The sequence below is a fragment of the Canis aureus genome, chromosome 11, assembly GCF_053574225.1.
Source record: "Canis aureus isolate CA01 chromosome 11, VMU_Caureus_v.1.0, whole genome shotgun sequence".
Taxonomy (NCBI): Eukaryota; Metazoa; Chordata; class Mammalia; order Carnivora; family Canidae; genus Canis; species Canis aureus.
Window position 1 is genome coordinate 13,902,904 of NC_135621.1, and position 20,002 is coordinate 13,922,905.

At 35.6% G+C, this 20,002-nt stretch overlaps 1 protein-coding gene across 7 annotated transcripts in view; it reads left to right on the plus strand.

The window, feature by feature from the left end:
- The window catches only part of RAB3IP (RAB3A interacting protein), a 40,895-nt gene extending 22,524 nt beyond the window's left edge, over positions 1–18,371 (plus strand). For 4 of the 7 annotated variants that reach the window (XM_077913805.1, XM_077913807.1, XM_077913806.1 and 1 more), the window contains exons 4-11: positions 276–371; positions 6,609–6,686; positions 7,499–7,702; positions 10,583–10,711; positions 11,936–12,048; positions 15,500–15,599; positions 15,688–15,757; positions 18,016–18,371. In XM_077913805.1, the coding sequence (XP_077769931.1) occupies positions 276–371; positions 6,609–6,686; positions 7,499–7,702; positions 10,583–10,711; positions 11,936–12,048; positions 15,500–15,599; positions 15,688–15,757; positions 18,016–18,098 (873 nt within the window). In that variant the 3' untranslated portion in view covers positions 18,099–18,371. Of the gene's footprint in view, positions 1–275; positions 372–6,608; positions 6,687–7,498; positions 7,703–10,582; positions 10,712–11,935; positions 12,049–15,499; positions 15,600–15,687; positions 15,758–16,159; positions 16,253–18,015 lie in introns of all 7 variants that reach the window. The other 3 variants (XM_077913803.1, XM_077913804.1, XM_077913808.1) reach the window with 3 other exon arrangements.
- Positions 18,372–20,002: the final 1,631 nt, after the last annotated feature.

A 20,002-nucleotide genomic window follows, 5' to 3' on the forward strand; every position in this document is an offset into this window, starting at 1 on the left:
TTGTTTATTTTCACACGTAACATATAATCCTACTTAATCTTTGGACGTCTCATGAAAGAAACATGAAAATTTAATATGTGAGTTAGAATTATTTATAATTTTAGATTTGCCTGATTGTCTTCCACATAGCAAGTGCTAAATAAACATTTTCAGTTTGAGCGTTGTAGAAGGGGACAGTATTAATATTTTGTCATTTTATTAGTAAAGATTATGTAGTCTGCTGAATCTAACTTCAAACTATGGAAATTCAAAATAAAATGATCAATTTTTCATAGGAACTGAAGTTAAAAGATGAAGAGTGTGAGAGGCTTTCTAAAGTACGAGATCAACTTGGACAGGAATTGGAGGAACTCACAGCTAGTCTGTTTGAGGTTGGTCTATTTACATGTTGGCCAAGAGCAACATCTTGATTTTTATATATTGATAGAATTGTTTTCTGAGGGGATCTTGAAAAAGATATGCTTAGCTTCACACATAATTTATAAGTCATCTAAGAAAAATGAAATCTTTAAGAAATGTAGAGTCTGCAACTTAAAATGATGGGAAAAGAAAAAGACCCTGTGGGCTACCAGTATCAGGTTGTTTTAAAATGCCTGTGTGGACAGAAACGAGGTAAATTTTAATTTTGTTTTTATCAAGCATTTAGGGGCTACTTTAGGGTAATCCTATAATAAATATGACTCCACAATAAAGATGGTAAACTCTTGACGTAGCTGTCTGAGAGGCGAAGGTTTGAGGATTGTTAGAAGGCACATCTACTTGTTAGAAAGCCCACCTCTTTATCTCCAGCCTGCCAACAGGACTATAGTTTCTACCCACCTCAAGCAGTGTTTCTCATTAGAGGTGCAAATTGACTTTGTCATTTTGTATTTTTGATGTATTAGCCAGGGTTCTCCAGAGAAATAAAACCAATAAGATGTGTATATATGTATACATAATTATATAGAGACTGATAGTAAGGAATCAGCACATGTGATGATGGAGGCTACTTTACCAAGTTCTGCAGGGTGAGTTAGCAGGCTGGAGACCGAGGAGAGCTGATGGTATAGTTTTATAGTCCCAAGTCCACAGGCCTGAGAACCAGAGAACTGATGGTGCAACTCTAGTCCTAAGGCTGACAGGCTGGAGACCCAACAAGAACTGGTGTTTCACTTGGAGTTTGAAGGCAGGAAAATTCTCTCCTACTCCAACGGGATCTGCTGTTTCATTCTATTTAGTCCTTCAACTGATTGGATAAGGCCCAACCACATTATTGGAGAAAAATCTGCCTGAGTTAACATATGTTAGTTTCGTCCAGAAATACCTTCATAGAAACAGCCAGAGTAAGGTTTGACCAAATATCTGGCATCCAGCATTAACCATCATACTTGGCTTTGGCCCCAAAAAGCTAGTCATACTCCTGATCATTTTGACAACTTTTATAAGTTGGGGGTGAGGAGAGGATAGTACTTACTTAAGAACCACTTTCATAGAATGTGGTTCTTTCTGGTTAAAACCTTGAGCCTTTAAGAGTTCCTTATTCAAGGGTACCTGGTTGGCTCAGTTGGTAGAGCATGCAACTCTTGATCTTGGGGTCATGAGTTTGAGCCCTATGCTCAGCACAGAGCTTATTTAAAAAAAAAAAAAAAGATTTCTTAATCAAAAAGATTGAGGTGTTAACTGGAATGACTAATGCCATTATCAATTGTTAATAATTTCTTTTTGAGACTCTGGGCTAGTTCATTCAGCAGAGCATGTGACTCATGATCTCAGGATCATAAGTTTGAGCCGCACGTTGGGTGTAGAGATTACTTAAATAAAATCTTAAAATTATAATAATACTAATTTTTTTACTCTAAAAATTTGTTTTTAAAACTGAGTGTGGTAAAAAATTTTAGAAAATTTTCTTCCCCTTTTGTTATTTTTATTTATGCAGCATCTGTTTCAGTTTTAGAGGTATGCATATTTTCTTACATAATTGTAATCCTAATATATTTTGTATTTTTTCTTCAAATAACATGTTTTCATGTTCACCTACATGGTCACTGTCATGAGAGTCATAATCCACCAACTGCACATATTCCACCATTTCTGTCATTACAAGGAACATGGTAACAAGTTACGTGTGGATTTCTTCAGCTGTGGGCTTTCCATGTCCCCTCTGCTCAACACCCCTTTGCCCTGTCCTCTTTTTCAGGGGTCCTTTTCTTTTCATGGACATTTAAAAACTGATTTATTATTATTTTTGGTTAGCTAGTCATCAAAGACTAGAGGACAGGAGCTATATGACTTGTTACATCTTTGTTTGTAGAGGGGGTTGACAAGAAACCTTAGACTTTTTCTTCCAGTATTGTCTTGGCCAGAAGAGAGTTTTATAATGATATATGGATACTAGATAAGAAAGCAAATATATTAAGCTTCTCACCTGCTTGGCCATAATTTTAGCCTTGCTTACTTCCTCTTGTCTGCACTTGCATGTATATTCTGTTAGATGAAGGTAGGAGAACAAATGGGAAGAAACTTCTCCCTCTCCATAGCAGGATGTGAAAAAGCAGAAAGGGAATTTTTGGAATAAAAGGTATATCTAAAAAAAAAGGTATTTGGGTCCCTGATCTATACCTGGTCTGACAATGGCTAATAGCCTTGACACTGGGAAAGGAATTACACCGACAGAAGATGATTTCACTAATGAAGGACACTGTATTCAAACCAGTTACTTACGAATTTTATAAAAAGGTGCTAAAAGTTTTTCTGTGGTCTATTGTGCATTCATGATCTAGTTTCTCATTGTCTTATGAAAAGATTTTTTGCTTATATTTTACATATATATAAATATAATATATAAATATGTATATAGTTTTGTAAGAATTAAGGATTATTTTGAATAAATAGAAATTTGCTCAGCTTTGGTACACTTAACATGTAAATTAAAATTAGGAGTTTGTTGTATATGAATAATCTTTAGTATAATTACACTTTGTAGGAAAGTTGGGTTTTAAAACTATCAAATACAAGAATTCTATATATATACACACATATACATATATATGGTCTCTGATTTTGAGATAACAAAATGAATGCTTAAAAAAGTAGATCCATTTGACATGGAAAAAGAAAAGATAGATAGGTAGCCTTCAGATTTTTTTTTTTACATTTTGTCAGCCAGTTTTAGTAATGTCTATGCACACTGAGTTTTTTCTTCATAATGCTAATAGGTATATAGTACAAATTATTATCATTTTATCGGTGAAGAAAATGAGGCATAAAGGATTAAGGAGCTGGGATTCAAATTCATAACCCTGATCCTTGCTTTAAGTACTATGAAAATCATAAATGGTACTTCATTGGTCTCAGGCCACAGAAGAGGAGTCCTCATTGAGGCCTCTCCTGTATTCCATATTCACAAGGCAAATCTTGTGACAGATTTATAAGGCAAATCTTTCTACCTTTCATCATGATATTGCTAACACCATTTTGCAAGCCATCATGATTTTTCTTACCTAGACCGATAGATGCCAAACTTTTGTTGAGATCATGTACTTAATCTGTAAAAGAAAAATTTGAGTGTGTACCTTTATTATGATGAAAATAAGTAATATTTATTGAGGGTTACCTATTGGTAGGCACTGTTTTAAGAGCATATGTACTTATAAATTATATGTATACACTAACATATAATACATGTTATGTAAACTATAAAACAAGTTTTAAAAAGCAAGTTAATAAGTTTATTTGTAATAATACAAAAATATTTTATCCTCACTAAAATATATGTATAGTGTGTGTATATATTTAGTAAGAGGAGTATGATTGAATATGTTACCTTGTTTTCAAAAATCTTGTTTTAACAATTCATGATTCAGGTGAAGGTCTAGTCTTTATTCCTTTTTTAAAATTAGATGCAATATGGCTGATAACTCATGAATATATGGATCCAAATGGAAGAAGTACATCTTTCCCTGTATTAAATCATTATATTGAATTTTCAGTTCCATTGCTGGTTATGTGAAGGTTTCACCAGAATATTCTCTGGTGCATTTGTCTTCTCTAATACCAACAGACTATCTTTGCAAATTAATCAGAAGAGAACAAGTTTAAACATTATTTTAAAGAAAGAGAAAAACCACCTTCTTCATTTGAATCATTGTTAACCAGATAGGAAGAAAATTCCATTTTCAAAGTCTGTGAGTGTCTACACATGAATGTTTGTATCAGAGGTCTGCAAACTACAGCCTAGAGGGCAGAACTAGCCTGTCCCTAATTTGTGCAGCCTCATCAGCTAAGATTCGTTTTTACAGTTTTTAAGTGGTTTGGGGGAAAAAAAACAAGAGTACTTTGTGACAAGAAAATTCAGATTTCAGTGCTGATAAGTGTGTATTGAAATGGCCACGTTCGCCATTTGTGTGTTTGTGGCTGCTTTCACACTGCAGCAGAGACAGGATGGCTCAGAAAGCCCCAACTGCTTACAGTCTGACCCTTTACAGAGGAGGTTTGCTGACTCCTGGTATAGAAGATACTTGTATCATTTTCACATTTAGAATGACAAAGTGATAGTAAATTTTCAAACTTTTTTGGAATCTGCTATTTGATGTCTTGTCAGTTTGCAAATCCTATGTGTTATCTTTTCAGCTACTGCTTCAGCCTCATTTCTTAGCTCTCCTCTCCTTTTGGGACTCTAGTTACATGTAGGTTACACCACGTCTTCACTGTATACCTCAGATCTCACCCTGAATTCTACCTTTCTTTTCTTAGTTTCCATCTTCTCCTGGGTCTTGGTCCTCTCATTCTTCACCGTTTTGTTAGCTCTCTAATACCTTCTGATACATTTACAAAAATTTTGTCCAGCTTTTTAAATTATCCTCCATGGGAGGTTTTGTCCAGGTTGCATAGTCCACTATTAAGGAAAGCAGAGTCCATTTCCAGACATTTAAACAAATCTCTCCTTAGCCTGAGTTACTTTTGCATTTATAGTTAAAATGTCACTTATCCTAAAGGGTCAGATTAGATATGTTTATTATTTTATAAATATCTGCCAAATAGTGATCTGTTGACAGCCACTCGTTATAGAAAAATTCAGGGATCCCTGGGTGGCGCAGCGGTTTGGCGCCTGCCTTTGGCCCAGGGCGCGATCCTGGAGACCCGGGATCGAATCCCACGTCGGGCTCCCGGTGCATGGAGCCTGCTTCTCCCTCTGCCTGTGTCTCTGCCTCTCTCTCTCTCTCTCTCTGTGACTATCATGAATAAATAAATAAAATCTTAAAAAAAAAAAAAAAGAAAAATTCAGCAAATCTGAAACTTTTGTTATTTTAGAAAGAAAACCACTTACCTCATTGGCAGCTCTTAAGGACTTTGATACAAGATAACCAGCATAACTGTGCATGGAAGATTTTCACAGTTAATCTCTTCTCATTATAAAGTATTGATAGTAAAGCATCTCTTATTTAAGCTAATGTGATCTGTAAATTCACATTCATGAGCATATAAACAAAGTGCAGTTCATTACAATACTGTGGGAGCAAATGGGAGTCGGATGTGGAGAATGTTGACTCTTACACTGAACAGTTGACAGACTTAGTAAGGGTGCCATTGTCAAACACGTATTAAATGTCTTTGAAGCTGACTTCCTCCCTCCCTCCTCCTTCCCTTCTTCTCTTCCCTCTCATAAACTATAATTTGAAGTTCTAACATACGTGTTTTTCAATCCCAGGGTATTATCTCAAGCAGCCTATATATGGTTCCAGTCCATCCTTAATCTTCTTTAGGACTGTTCCGTACAGCAGAGTAGTTTTTCAAAAATACGAGTAAGATCAGTGACTTTCTTTTCAAAAGATCATAAGGCTTCGTATTGCACTTAGAGTAAAACTCAGAATTCTTACTTGGATATTTTGATTATTAGAATGTAAACTGAATGTAAGCTCCTTAAGAGGGAGGGACCTTGTTTCTTTTCCCAGTATATTATCAGCACCTGGTATAGCACCTCACAAAGCGATGTCAGGAGTAAATTTGGATCAGTAAATATAAGGGAAAAAGGAATTGAATACCTAGAATTTCATATTTATGGTACTAAAAAATTAAGACCATCTTAAAGGCTAATTTCTGATTTGCCTTTGCAGATTGCTCTGCATGGAATTTGTCACTTCGTATCATTTTGTGAATGTTTTTATTAGAAGCTCTAGGGCTTCTCAGCTGTGTCATTCTTATAAATGCAACATTATTGATGTATTAATATTTTTACTTGTCCCTTCTGTATGTCTTTGCTGTGATTGATAATATGAACATTTATATAGTAGCCAAGTTACAGAAACCCAACTACAGAGAAGTGGGGTTGGCACACAGAATGTCAAACATTCACAGTCTTTACACAAACATTGATCCACAATGATTGAACTTAATGTGGCTATGTCAGTGATATTAGTACTAAAAGTACATATTCCTAATTTATACTTGTTTACCTATCAGATGATAATTGCTATTTCAAGAACTGACAATTGACATTGAATATTTATTTTCAGGTTAAATTTTGGTAGTTTTGGTAAATTTTGCTACAGTCGTAGACACGTGTTGAAAGATTTTTTGAAAACAGAGGCTAAATACTTTGTTTCCAAAAGTTGAGATTTTAACTTTTTCAGGAAGCTCATAAGATGGTGAGAGAAGCAAATGTCAAGCAGGCAACAGCAGAAAAACAGCTAAAGGAAGCACAAGGAAAAGTAAGTTTTTGCTGCCTTAATAGTAAAAAAATAAAGAAATTCGTGATTACTGTCTTAAAGATACTTAAAACATTTATTGGATATTCCTATTTATAAACTAGAGCTTATTTTAGAAGATTTGGGAACTACAGGAAACTATAAATAGAAAACCTACTACAGAGGTACAATTAATAGTGAACAGTAGGCACTCATTTATATTAGAACCAAAGGAATCTTAAAAATAAATAAAATTAAATAATTTATTTATTACAAATTTATTAAATAAGGGCTCCCCGTGGGGAGTCTCCTCCCTCTGCCTGTGTCTCTGCCTCTCTGTGTTTCTCATGAATAAAGGAATAAAAAAAAATCTTAAAAATAAATGAATAAATAGAACCAAAGGATTTTAAGTCTTGTGAATCATATGTATTATCAAAAGGATTATATAATCACATTTTAAAGTTAATGATATTTTTCTTAATTCGCTGGGGAAAAAAGCCACCAAACTAGGATTATTATTCCTGTTATTTTAGGAATGAACCACAACTATTCATAAGCTGTTTCTATTTTGAGGATTTTGAAAATTCACATGAATCACATGTTAGGCATTTTGATAACTTAAAAAATTTCACTTAGCTCTGTGAATAGCAGCCAAATCCAAGCCATATAGAAACATTAAAAAACTTGGTTTCACTTTCTTTGTATTACTCCACAGCAAATACAAATTAAACTTTATTTCATCTTTGAAAGGAAAAGTGTTTTGATCACATTGCTAGCATTTAGCTGAATCTGTCATAAAACAGTGAGTGTATGAACTCTGTTGCTTTCTTTCCAAGATTGATGTCCTTCAAGCTGAAGTCGCTGCATTGAAGACACTTGTATTGTCCAGTTCTCCAACATCACCTACGCAAGAGCCTCTGCCAGGCGGAAAGACACCTTTTAAAAGGGGGCACACAAGAAATAAAAGTACAAGCAGTGCTATGAGTGGCAGTCATCAGGACCTCAGTGTGATACAGCCAATTGTAAAAGATTGCAAAGAGGTAACTCGCCAAGGACTGTCCCCTCTGACTCTCTTGATCCTTATTAATTCTCATCACTGAGGTGTCAGTTACGATTTTTGCCAGCAAAATCTTTAGTACAAAGTATGCAATATTAAGATGGGGGAGGCTTTATCTAGAGCTGGCTGCTTTCAGGGAGTCTTCAGTTCCGTTCTCTACTTGGCTGACCTTGGAGTTACCTGCTGGAAACTTGGTGAGTTTCTTACTCTTGGTATTTCATTTAGGGAGCAAACTGTCATGTGTTGTATAAAGGAGAGTGGGTGGCTTTAATGATCTGGCTAGGCAAAATTACTTGGTAGGATGCTCTAACAGAATATGAAATTTAAAAAAGTGTGAAAATAAGGCAATTCTCTTGAACAGCACATTGCTTTTACTTAAATCCTGGGAGAGGTAGAGTTTTATATCAGTGTAAAAGAGCGTTAATTCAGATAATTAAGCAACAAAAAAATAGAACTAATGGTAGCCTTATCATTTTAAAAGACATGTTGTGAAGGTAACAGATGTGAAAATATTTTGAGCTGTTTTGAGTAAAAATTGTATAATTATATATATATATTTTTGGTTTTCTCATTGCATACAATGAGAAAACATTTCCAAGGAGATTGGAAGCAGGGAGCAGCCCTTCCCTCCTTTTTTCTTTTTCTTAAAAGCTATATTTTACATTGTTGTATTCAGGTTCATCATGAATCTTTAAGAAGCCGTATCTGCTCATTTGGTTAAATTTTTGCACGGAAGCCAGGATTTTATTAGATTGAATAACCAAAATCGTTACTTAACTTTAATTGAATGCATTTTGGTTGCTTATTAATAAAAAAAAGATGCTGGTGAAGGAGAAGTTCAGTATGTGACCAAATCTGAATTTGATGGAATCTAAAATTCATGTTGGTTAACTATTTCAGAAACTTTTTAATTAGTCTTAACTTTAATTTCCTTGAAATTAATTAGCATTTTTATTAACTTGCACTTGGTACAACTTGTATTTTGCTGCAGCTTCTTGGTGTGTGTGATTATATACCTTGTTTTCTGCTGTTTACACTAACAAAATTTAAATGTTTTCTCATGGAACATTTTAAAGTTTTGTTTTTAACTTAACGATGTCTCATGAAATATGAATAGGCAGCAAACAACTTCAAAATGGTAACGTTTTGCTTTCCAGATATATCCTGTATTCTAATGTTTTGTGAAAACTTATCAAAAAGCTTTATTAGACAAAGGAAACACGTAAAGTTGACCTGTTTAAATCTTAGGAAAAGATAAAACATGATGAGATGAGCACTGGGTGTTCTACTATATACTGGCAAATTGAACTTAAAATTTAAAAAAAATAATAAACCATTGGAAAGAAAGTGAAACGTCCATATTTTTGTAGAAAATGTGACAGGCAGGCAGAAGCGACATTTGCATTGTAGCTTCTGAAAACACTTAAAGTGCACGTCTGTGCATCTATACACACACCTGCATTATGTAAGTCTTTGCCATCAAGTCATTTAGATACAAATTTGAACTTTTACCGGTTTCTTGGTCTGTAACCTTGGGCAAGTTCCTTTACCTTGCTAAGCCCTAGTTTTCTTTTATACACACACACACACACACACACACACATACACATATATATATTTATATATTAAAAAAATGAAGATCATGATGTCTGTCTTGCACAGCTGTGAGGATTAAGCATTTGGGAAGTTCTTACTTCTCATGGTTCCTGACACAGGGTCAGCTCTTACTAGCTTAAATTACTGCCTTTGAACTAGAATCTTACCTGCTTTGGGGCTTATGTCCATTAAAGGGTAAACTTTACAAAGAAAAGTAATTTGAAAATGTAAGTATTATTTATCCTTTTGCCTTTAGCTCTGATTCAAAGAATTTATGGATTAGGATAAAAAAAAAACTCATACTGAAATTTCCATGATATACCTTAAAAGAAAGTCTATAAGAAAGCTTGGATACACTTAGTCTTTTATTATTTTCATGTAAACCATCTGCATATCCATTTAAGCTGTCCTGAAGGTCATGGGTGTAGTTAGTGTGTCGTTTATGTGTCCAGTTCTCGTGGATGATAGCGGCTTAGAGCCGCAGGAGGATGAGGGGCATTACCTTGAAAGGGCAGCCAGGGGCAGGTGTGGCTCTGTATGTGATAGGTAGTGTTGAGCTGAGTAGAGGGCATTTGGAGGGAAGACTACTTTGGGAAAACTTATTAAAGGGCAGGAGGGGAAAGGAGGGACCGCCCGGAAGAGTGACTAGGAAGATGAGTGTCAGCCTGATAATTGTCGATAATTCAGACAGTAGTCACCGGATGTTGCTATGCCAAAAATAGATCTTAGTAAATGTTATATTTTTAAAATAGTTTAGGGGGTTATATATGTGCTGCTTACACAGTAAACATTTTCAAAGTTCTTTTGAAAATGCCCTCAGGTAATAGAACAGTTAGTATCATTTCGACCCCAGCTAGGTTTCACAATTTAGTCTCCATTTCTTCACTTTATTTAATGAACTTGGCTCCAACTTAACCTTTTGATTATTTTCAGAAAAGACTTCTCATCACTTGTTTTATATTCAGAGCAGTGAGCACAATGTATCTTAAGAGGAGCGCCACCATTTTTTGGGGGGGCTGTGGGGAATCCAGGTAGCATTGCTGAATACACCAGGGTAGATCTGTTGAAAAGAGCTAGTCAGTCATTTGGGACTTGGGATTTTTTTAAAAAGGAAGTTGGTATCATGAATCAAGAATAGTTCAGTTCATTATTTTAAATGAAGATGACTTCTTTATCAGTAATGTTTAAATTAGGTTTTGGTTTTATAAGATGATTTTGTGTTTGTGCCTTTAAAAAGATTATTCTGTGTTTTCTTTTGGTTTGTCAGGCTGACTTATCTCTGTATAATGAATTCAGATCTTGGAAGGATGATCCCACAATGGATAGATCGTGTCCTTTCTTAGACAAAATTTATCAGGAAGATATCTTTCCATGTTTAACATTCTCAAAAAGTGAGGTAATTTTTTTTTATTTTAATAGGAATGCGTTAGAGTTGTTGCTGTACCCTTTGCTAAATCATGTTATATATTTTCTCTTACATAAATAAGTTATTATAACATGTCACGTTTTATCATTTTCTCCATTCCATACTAAGATCATGATTATTTCTTGGCATTCAGTTACTGAACATCTTTGTTTACTTGAGCAGAGGCTCATTCACAGTGAAGTATGTGTTGCACCAGAGTGAAGTAAATGTGCATCTGGGGTAGGGCTGCTTTCTTAATTCTCGGTCCAAAGTTCACTATAAGGAAAGTTTTATACACTACGAAGAACTAAATAAAAAATCATTTAGTTTCTTCATCTTTAAAATGGAAAATACCTGCCTTGCTTGTGTCACAGGGAATGAAATGAATGAAATGAAGTAAATTAAGTACATAAACTTTTATAAAATACAAGGTACTATATAGACGTAAGGTCATAAATTTAATTTGTTCATACCTGTGGAAGGTTTGTCTATAAATATCTTGTCAATCTCTGTTTAAGAAATGTAATCCTAAGAGTCTTATACGAAGTCTTTAGAGGATTTAACTTTAACATTATTTGTAAGGAGAAGTTAAAACGGACAGTAAAACACTTTTGACATGTAGACAGGTCATTCATTGTGCCTCTGTGTCTGTTTTGGGGGAGGCCATTCCTATTAGTAATCTTGCCACTCTGAAGAAATGTGCTGGTTTCATCTCCTGTTGGTCAGTTGCTACCATCGCATCTGTACATTTAATATTTGATAATCCAGCCGGTTCTTTTGTAGATCACTCTTGTACTCTTGCATACAAGTTCAGAAAATACACAGCTGTAGTTGTATATATTGCTGTGTCATGAATGACCAGTGTTAAAAAATACATATGAATTTAGCAAAATAAAGCATTAGCGTATTTATTTTGACGTGGCATTAATAGTGGATGTTAATTGTGGCTAAGAGGCGGACCGATTGGAATTGATGCCCTCAGCCCTCTTGTAGACAATGAGAAAAGTTACTTAGCTACAACTGAATTGCCCTTCATAACAATATTTGGATTATAAAAGAATTCCAACCAAGATTACAGTTTTTCCTTGACCTAAGACCAAACTAGTGGGGCATGGGGAAAGAATAATTTTTTTTTTAAAAACCCAGTTTACTGTAGAATACAATTTTAATATTTTTATGCCAGCATAGCATCTGATACTTTTTGTTTTTTTAAAGTTGGCTTCAGCTGTTCTGGAGGCTGTGGAAAACAATACTCTAAGCATTGAACCAGTGGGATTACAACCTATTCGATTTGTGAAAGCTTCTGCAGTCGAATGTGGAGGACCAAAGTATGTTTTCAGAACCATGTCTTGTGGAAGACACGGAGTTTTAAAAATCTTATATGTTGTAAATATTTAGTTTTTCTAGTTTTAAATGTGATTAAATTTCTTGTTTTCTGTTGAGTTTATGCACACTAAAGAGAAATCCTCAGTGCGAGATGCAGCATTTCAAACTGAGCATCAAAGAACTTTTAATTACAAAAATATATACACATATATTAGATCAGGTATTAGACACATTTTTTTTTTTAGACCACATGTTGTGACTCATTAGTTAATCATAAAATCAGTTTAGTGGGTCATAAGCAGAACTTTTGTTTGTTATACATAGAGATTTTGGTGTAAAATACTTCTTCCTGAGGGTTGCCATTAAAGATAGTTTGGGAAGAGAGTGAATTAGAACAGCATGAAAACGGTGCCAGAAAGACTTCTATATGATCCTCCGCTTTCGTAGTGTCCTAGAAAGGACTCTCCCCCTTTGGTAGCTAACCAGTTCGATCTTTCATACATGACAGACACTCGGCGATTACAAACCTTCCAACATGAGACCCCTTCATTTCATGGCAGAGCAGGCTCTTTGCTCTCCAGTCCTAGAAGAAGGAAAGACCGAAACCAGCGGTCCCTGGGACCTTTGGCAGAGCTGTTGGCGATGTGACTTGGAAAGATTTGGAGGACGCTGCTTAGTTGGCGGTTAAGAACTAGGTCTGTGTAGGGGACTGGAAAGTCTGAGAAAGCGCCCAGAAAGCAGGAATTGACTCGGGTCTGGGTCACCGTGAAGGCAGAAGGGAAGAGGGCTGGTTGAGAGGAGATAACAGGTCTGTGTTAAAGCCTGATGTAGGAGTCGTGTGATTCTTCGTGTTTCCTGTTGTGCACACGCATCCTCGGCCGGATCACATGCTGTTCGCGTTCAGGTGGTCCTGAACCTGGTCACGGGTTTGTTCTGCGAGCCAAACACCCCCGCGCTCCCCCTGGGCCATGACTGTAGCACAGCGGCCTCTGAACCTTGGTGAGGGGATTGACATTTCTAAATTCTTCTTCTACAAGCTCCCAAGTATTTTTATCCTGATCATCGATAGCAGTTTTTGTGCTTTTAAGGTCTGTGTATACCTTATTTTAAATATAGCATAGAGCAGTTGTTAATAGAATTTTACATTTCTGCTTACATTCTATATAACGCATACGTGTGCCAATGACAAATGAGGGTACCAGTTTAAGTGGATTTATATAGTATTTTAGTAAAATAATTACATAGATTACGTTTAGGGAACAGTTTTCATAGTATAGGGATACTTTGCTTGTAGGAATAGGGTGAGATGCCAAGGTGTTTGGAGTGCATGTTGTGTGGAGAAACTTGAGGAACATATTCTCTTCTGTGAAGTGTGAAGTATGGCCCTGGCCAAGACTCCCAGCGGCTTGGTGTTGAAGATAATCACAAAGTAAATGACACATGCTGTAGGAACTTTGTGGAAGCCAGGACCAGTCTCATGAGTGGAGGTTAGGGCCCATGAGGGAGGGAGATTTGATCTGGGTTTTTGAGCAAGAGTAGAATTTGGATAAAGAAGACTACGTAAGACTGAAGGCCTAGAAACAAGCACCCATGTGTTCCGAAGATGGTGAGTGTATGGAGAGAAGGATGTGACAAATCTGAAGAGAATTTTGGAGAGGAAGAAATTCAGGTGGGGATGATGAAAGGAGTTAAAGGCCCACTGGGAGAGTGCTGTGACATTTCCAAAATTAGTGGGAAGGGCTCTGCTTCAGGGAAGAAGACGACAGGTCTAGATACAGACATGTTGGCATCCTCAAGTGAGGATGGCAGGTAAGGGTTTGATGTCTTGGGACTAGGGGTACCTGGGTGGCTCAGTCAGTTAAGTGACTACCTTCATCTCAACTCATGATCCCAGAGTCCTGGGATCCAGTCCCACATCGGGCTCCCTGCTCAGCAGGGAGTCTGCTTCTCCCTCTCCCTCTGCCTGCAGCTCCCCCTGCTTGTACTCTCTCACTTGCTCTCTCTCAAATAAATAAATAATCTTTAGAAAAAAAAAAAAAGAAATCTGGGGACTAGAGTTGTTAAGGGGTCCTGAGGAAGTGTAGCACATTAACAATGCCGGACTTGGAAGTCAGAAGGCTTTGACGTTGAACCTTAGCTCAAATAAAAATACGTTGACTGTTGATGAACAATTCAAAGATGGCTTTAGAAATGAAGTAAGAAACACTTTCATTATTTCAGAAGTTGATACTTTAAAACCACTTTAAACAAAGTCCTTTCAAAATTAGACAAAATACTAGACAAATAAGTATATTTGTGTTTCCAGAAGAATAGTGTATACATGGATTTTTATCAGTTCAGTGCTACTTTTCCTTCTTGTGTAAATTATACTTTTGGAAATTCCAAGGACTTTATCACTTGTGCCTTAAATTTCTCGATCTTTTATCATTCCTAAGCTAGTTATTAGTGTTTTAAAAATATAGTTACAAATCATTAAAGGAATTTTCTAAGAAAAGAACAATGAGGCAAACTGTCTTTGAAAAGATGAGAATTATTTTGTGGTTGGAATGGCCACCTCCAAAATACCCTATTTTATAATTTTTTTTTAAGATCTTATTTATTTAGAGAATGAGAGAGTGTGTGAGCAGGGTGAGGAGCAGAGGGGAGGGAAGAGGAGGAGGAGAGAATATCACAACCCTGAGATCATGACCTGAGCTGAAACCAAGAGTTCAATTAACTGAGCCATCCAGGCACCCCAGAATTACCCTATTTTAAATACACTCCATATGTTTTCTTTATTATCGAGGCACATCTGTATCATATTTGTTGTAAGTATAGCTGAAATTTAATGTTCATGTAACATATTTTTCTTTATTATATAATTTATAATGTTATTTAAAATGCTGTTAATCACTTTATTTTAGTTACAGCTGTACTCATTTTGCCTCGATAGGGAGTAGTAGTTTTTTCAGCCATGGTTTTAGCTTAGGAGGGTAATAACTAGGCTGCCTTCAGAGTCTGCCCTGAAAGACAGTCCAGCATCATTGTACTGAGCAGTAGAGTGACAGGTGGCTCATCACTTGACCAACAGTCATTGAATGTCTGGTGTGTGCCAGGCACGTGCTTGGTGCCTCGCATTTAAAGATGAATAAGATACAGTCTCTGCCTTCAAGAGACTTACAGCCTCATTCTAACCAGAAAGCCCTCATATCAAATCTGAGAGTCTGTAGTATGCAAATAGAAAGGATGGTATGTCTGAATGTAGTGCACCCCTTCTGTAATTATTGAGAGTCCGTATTTTTGCAAGGTGGTTTATTCCTTTGTATTTGTCAGTCCTGTCTGCATGTAGAATAGTGCCAGGTACCTGCTAGGTCTCAAATACTTGTTGTGTTAGTGAGGATGAAACTTCTACAGAAGGGTGGGAGCAAAACGCTTCCAATTTTAAAAAACTAAAATTTTGTCATTGTTTTGCAGAAAATGTGCTCTAACTGGCCAGAGTAAGCCCTGTAAACACAGAATTAAATTAGGGGACTCAAGCAACTATTATTACATTTCTCCTTTTTGCAGATACAGGGTAAGTAACTTAACCATGAATTTTAATACAGCTCACTTTGATATGACACATTTGACTATTTATGACTTTTTTCCCCCTTTTGGCCTAGATCACCTCTGTATGTAACTTTTTTACATACATTCGATATATTCAGCAGGGGCTCGTGAAACAGCAGGACGGTGAGTTTTCTTAATTGGTTATAAAATATTTACATAAACCTTCAGAAAGTGTAGAACATAGTAATGCTTAAATAAACTTTATTATTGGTATATTCATATTGAATCTCTCATAGTTGTATGAGAGTTTGGGAACTACTGTCTTTTAAAATGTATTTAACCCTTAAAACTGCCTCATTTTACTCTTGAGTTTTAAGCAGGATCAGTTATAACTCTTAAGCGGGGGTGTATTGATAAACCAGACAGTAAAAATGAGGGGAGTAAAAGGCTTATTGAACTTACTCTTAAGAAATAAAAATGAGTAAGCTCTAGACATGGTCAGATTTATTTTAATTGGTGGAAACCATGAGGATCTAACAATAATTTTTTTCTGTATTTTCTACTTTCACGTGTGAATTAATAAAGCAGTCATGAGGATAGTTCTGAATGGAATAAAGATTACTATATTCTGAATCAGCCGAAACATATAGATGATATATCCAGGAGAGCCAACCTCATGCAAGTGTTTTAATATTTTTAATACAGTCTTTCATGATTACTGATGATTCTGTAGTCAAATGTCTTAAATGCCAGGCATGAAAATGAAAAAGGCCCACCAGCTCCAAAGCAGTGTTTCTTGAGTATATGTGATTGTTTTAAAACAAATAGCAGATCCCAAGCTAGGGATAAAGTCTACACTCATTTTGTATTTGAAGTTGTAGGAAATTTCCTATTCATATCTTTTTAAGGACTGAAAATATTTTTCTATTTAAAACCTAGAAGAGGCCTACTGTCTTAGTAGTGAATCTCAATTCTGTGGAAAAGTTAGTAATGCTGATAAAAATTTAGGTTAGCATTTCAAAGCCTTGGTATGTTGGGAAGAGTCCTATTTATTTAGAATCCCATATAACTGGATTTTACTGCCTAAAAGAATGAGGGTGAAACCTCTCATTAATATTGAGTTTCAGAAGGCTGAGTAGCATAAAGTAGTCTTTAAAGGGTACAGGACTTTTTACAACTTCAATAAAATTGAAATATTTTTGAATACCTGTTGGTGGTCATAGGATTTAAGCCACAGAACAGATGATTTATGTTAAGTTTAATTGTCAAGTGTGTTTTTTTCCTCCTTGTTAAAGAAGTTTTTGTAGGGAAGATGCTTTCATCTTCCTTTCATAATTTCCTTTATGAAAAGGAGAAATTGTCGTGAGTGGTAGTAGGGTGATGGCGATAGAAGTGGCCTCTTCTCTGATTTCTGTCACTCTCCCTCTTCACAGTACTTGGTACACATCGTATAACATGTGGGTTTGTAGCAAATTAATACTGTAATTTAAAAATCTGTGTTATCTGTGCCTTGTGCCAGAGGGATTTAGGGCAGCTAAATCTAAAGCAGGGTTTCTCAGGCCTGGTTCTATTAACATTTTGAGCTGGATAAGTCTTTGTTGTGGTGCATAGGGACTATCTTGTGCGTTGTAGGATGTTTAACACCATTGCTGAGCTTTACTCAGATGCCAGTAATGAAAAACGTATCCAGACATTTTGTCAGATGTACCCTTGAGGACAAAATCTCCACTGGTTGAAAACCACTGATCTAAATCAGTCTCTAATCTGAGGACATGTTAGAGGAAGACTTTTTGTCTGAAATATAAAGCCAGCTTTTTTTGACTCAGCAGAGAGGGCTTGTCTGAAGTAGAGATAATTGACATCTACAGATCGACCTCTACATTTATTTCTATTTTTAATTTGAGCCATATGCAAAATCTTTCTCTGTTATTCCCACAAAGAATGTTACTGAGTTCTCTGGACTCTTATTTTCCTGTTTCATTCTGCATTGGTGTTAACAAACAGTGGAATGGCCAAGATGTAGCAAACTAGAGCAAGAAGATCCCTAAGTTAGAATAATTGAGGATTGAGGGTAATTGCTTATGAAGGCAAAAAGATTGCCATTATTTACTCAGGACACTGAAGTGTCTACCTTCTGTTGGGCTAAAGTGGTCATTGACGTACCTAACAAATAGTTGCGGCAAAACTGGTGAATATTTGCTCATTTATTGATAACACTGAGATTGTCACAGATACATGAAAAATGTAGTGATTTCACTACTGGGTATTTACCCAAAGTAAATAAATTTGTTTGACTTAGCAGTAAAATGGTGAGGCATTAGATAGGTCATTAGGAAATGCCCAGATGGCATTTCAGCTAATGTTAAGTTTTCAGTGAAACAGCTGAAAAATAATTAAGATGGCATCTTGTGATTTATGTGTCTCCTTTTCTATTTGTATAGTTGATCAGATGTTTTGGGAAGTTATGCAGTTGAGAAAAGAGATGTCATTGGCAAAGCTGGGATATTTCAAAGAGGAACTCTGATGCTCTGCCTGGGACCATGCATGAACCTCCCTGAATACCTGGAAAATGGCTGAATATTTTTATGGTTACTTGATATTTATTTCCAAGGAGTGGGCCCAAGACTGTTTTCCTCTTTTGCAGATTACACTAAGAAGTACTGTGATTTCTTTTAAATTGACCTATGCTGTGTTTGCTTTCTCTTAGTTGAACACACTATAAAGAATTACAGGTGTACCAGTGATTGTAATTTATAGTTGCAAAAAAAAAGCTAAATAAAGAAATAAGTCAACATTAGATTGAATATGTTTTTGCTTTCTCCTCTAGTTCTGTTGTGGCATGTAGATAACGTAGCTGAATGTATTGAATTATAGTTTTCAAAGTGTACAGCAGCCTGTGAGAGGCAAGGAAGAAGGCTGAGTGGACATCAGCTCTGTCCCCCCCACAAGAATGGCTCTATTTTTGTCCGTTTTGTAGATTGGGCTTTAAAGAAGGATTTTATTTAAATAAGGCAAAAAGAAATCAGGAAGCACTTAATCTCTCCATCTAGAGAATGCTGTTAGTATTTCTGAAGAAGAACCTTTCAGCTTTCAGATATTTTCTAGCTACATGCGCATATTTCTGAAACAAAAAGTACACTTTGTTCTTTAAGTATTTTTTCTACATGTCTTTCATCACTACATGGTTTTGACTATAGTATGTTAATATTGTTTGGAAATTAGCTGTAAGTTTTTTTCCATATCATAATGCTGTGATGAATATCCTCATGCATACTTCTTTATACATTATTGGGTTATTTTCTTCATGTAAGTGCCTAGAAGTAAAATTGTTGGGTCAAGGTATATGTGTATTTTAAAATATTTGATCTGCTTTGCCAGATTGACCTCTACAGAAGTCGAACAAATGTATTTTTACAGTAGCATCGTGTAAGAGACCTAATTTTCTGAGGATGGCATTGTTTTCAGTCCTATCTTCAAAGGTTCAGTCAACCCTACCTGTAGAAGATTCAGTCATCAGGATGGGTGGGAGTCTACAGACAAAAGGATATGTTTGAGAAAAGTATCGTGTGGGAGAAACCATCACCATCATGCCCAGCTCAGGAATCTGAAATCGAACATGTAAAGAACTTTGAAGCTAGAATTTTATGTCCTGATAAGTAGTTTTTCAAATGTTAGGGCGTAATAAACGTTCTCAGACTTTCAAAACTTGAGAAGATTTTCCACACAAAGATGTAAATTAAAAACACTTTTGGAGAAAGTACCTAAGTATGAAGAGAAACAAATCCAAGAGATACTACAAGAGATTTGGGGGGAAAAAAGAGATACTATGGAATTTGTTAATGACTTTGAAAGAATAACTAAAAGGTAAAGCTAAAGAAAATAACAAAGTATATCTATAACAGTCTAGAATTAAAATTCTTTACAATATCAACACAGTAGCAGTGAGAGGAGACCCGAGATTATGCGGATAATTACAGTTCCAGTCTTGTCAGATGGGAGATATACCAATTAAATTGAAGGACCAAAGGAAAAAAAGACCAAGTAGAGAAATGAATAGTGTGATATGGAAATAATATATTTATACACAAAGCATAAGGACATGGAAAGGTTGAAATAAAAGCATGGAAAAAAAGGAAAATGTGGTTACGCTTTATCTGACAAAATAGATATTAAAACAAAAGCATAATTTGGATAGAGATGGGTGCTATCTAATGCAAAAAATCAAATTCACCAAGAAGACTTAGAAAAATAGTAATAATTGAAGAAATTTAAAAATATTAGGACTAATACCGAAAATGAAATATAAAAACAACTCCCAACTCAACAGTAGGAAACTAATTATCTCCTTAAAAATGGGCAAAGATCCTGATAGACATTTTTCCAAAGAAGACGTACAGATGGTCAACAGACACATGAAAAAGGATGCTC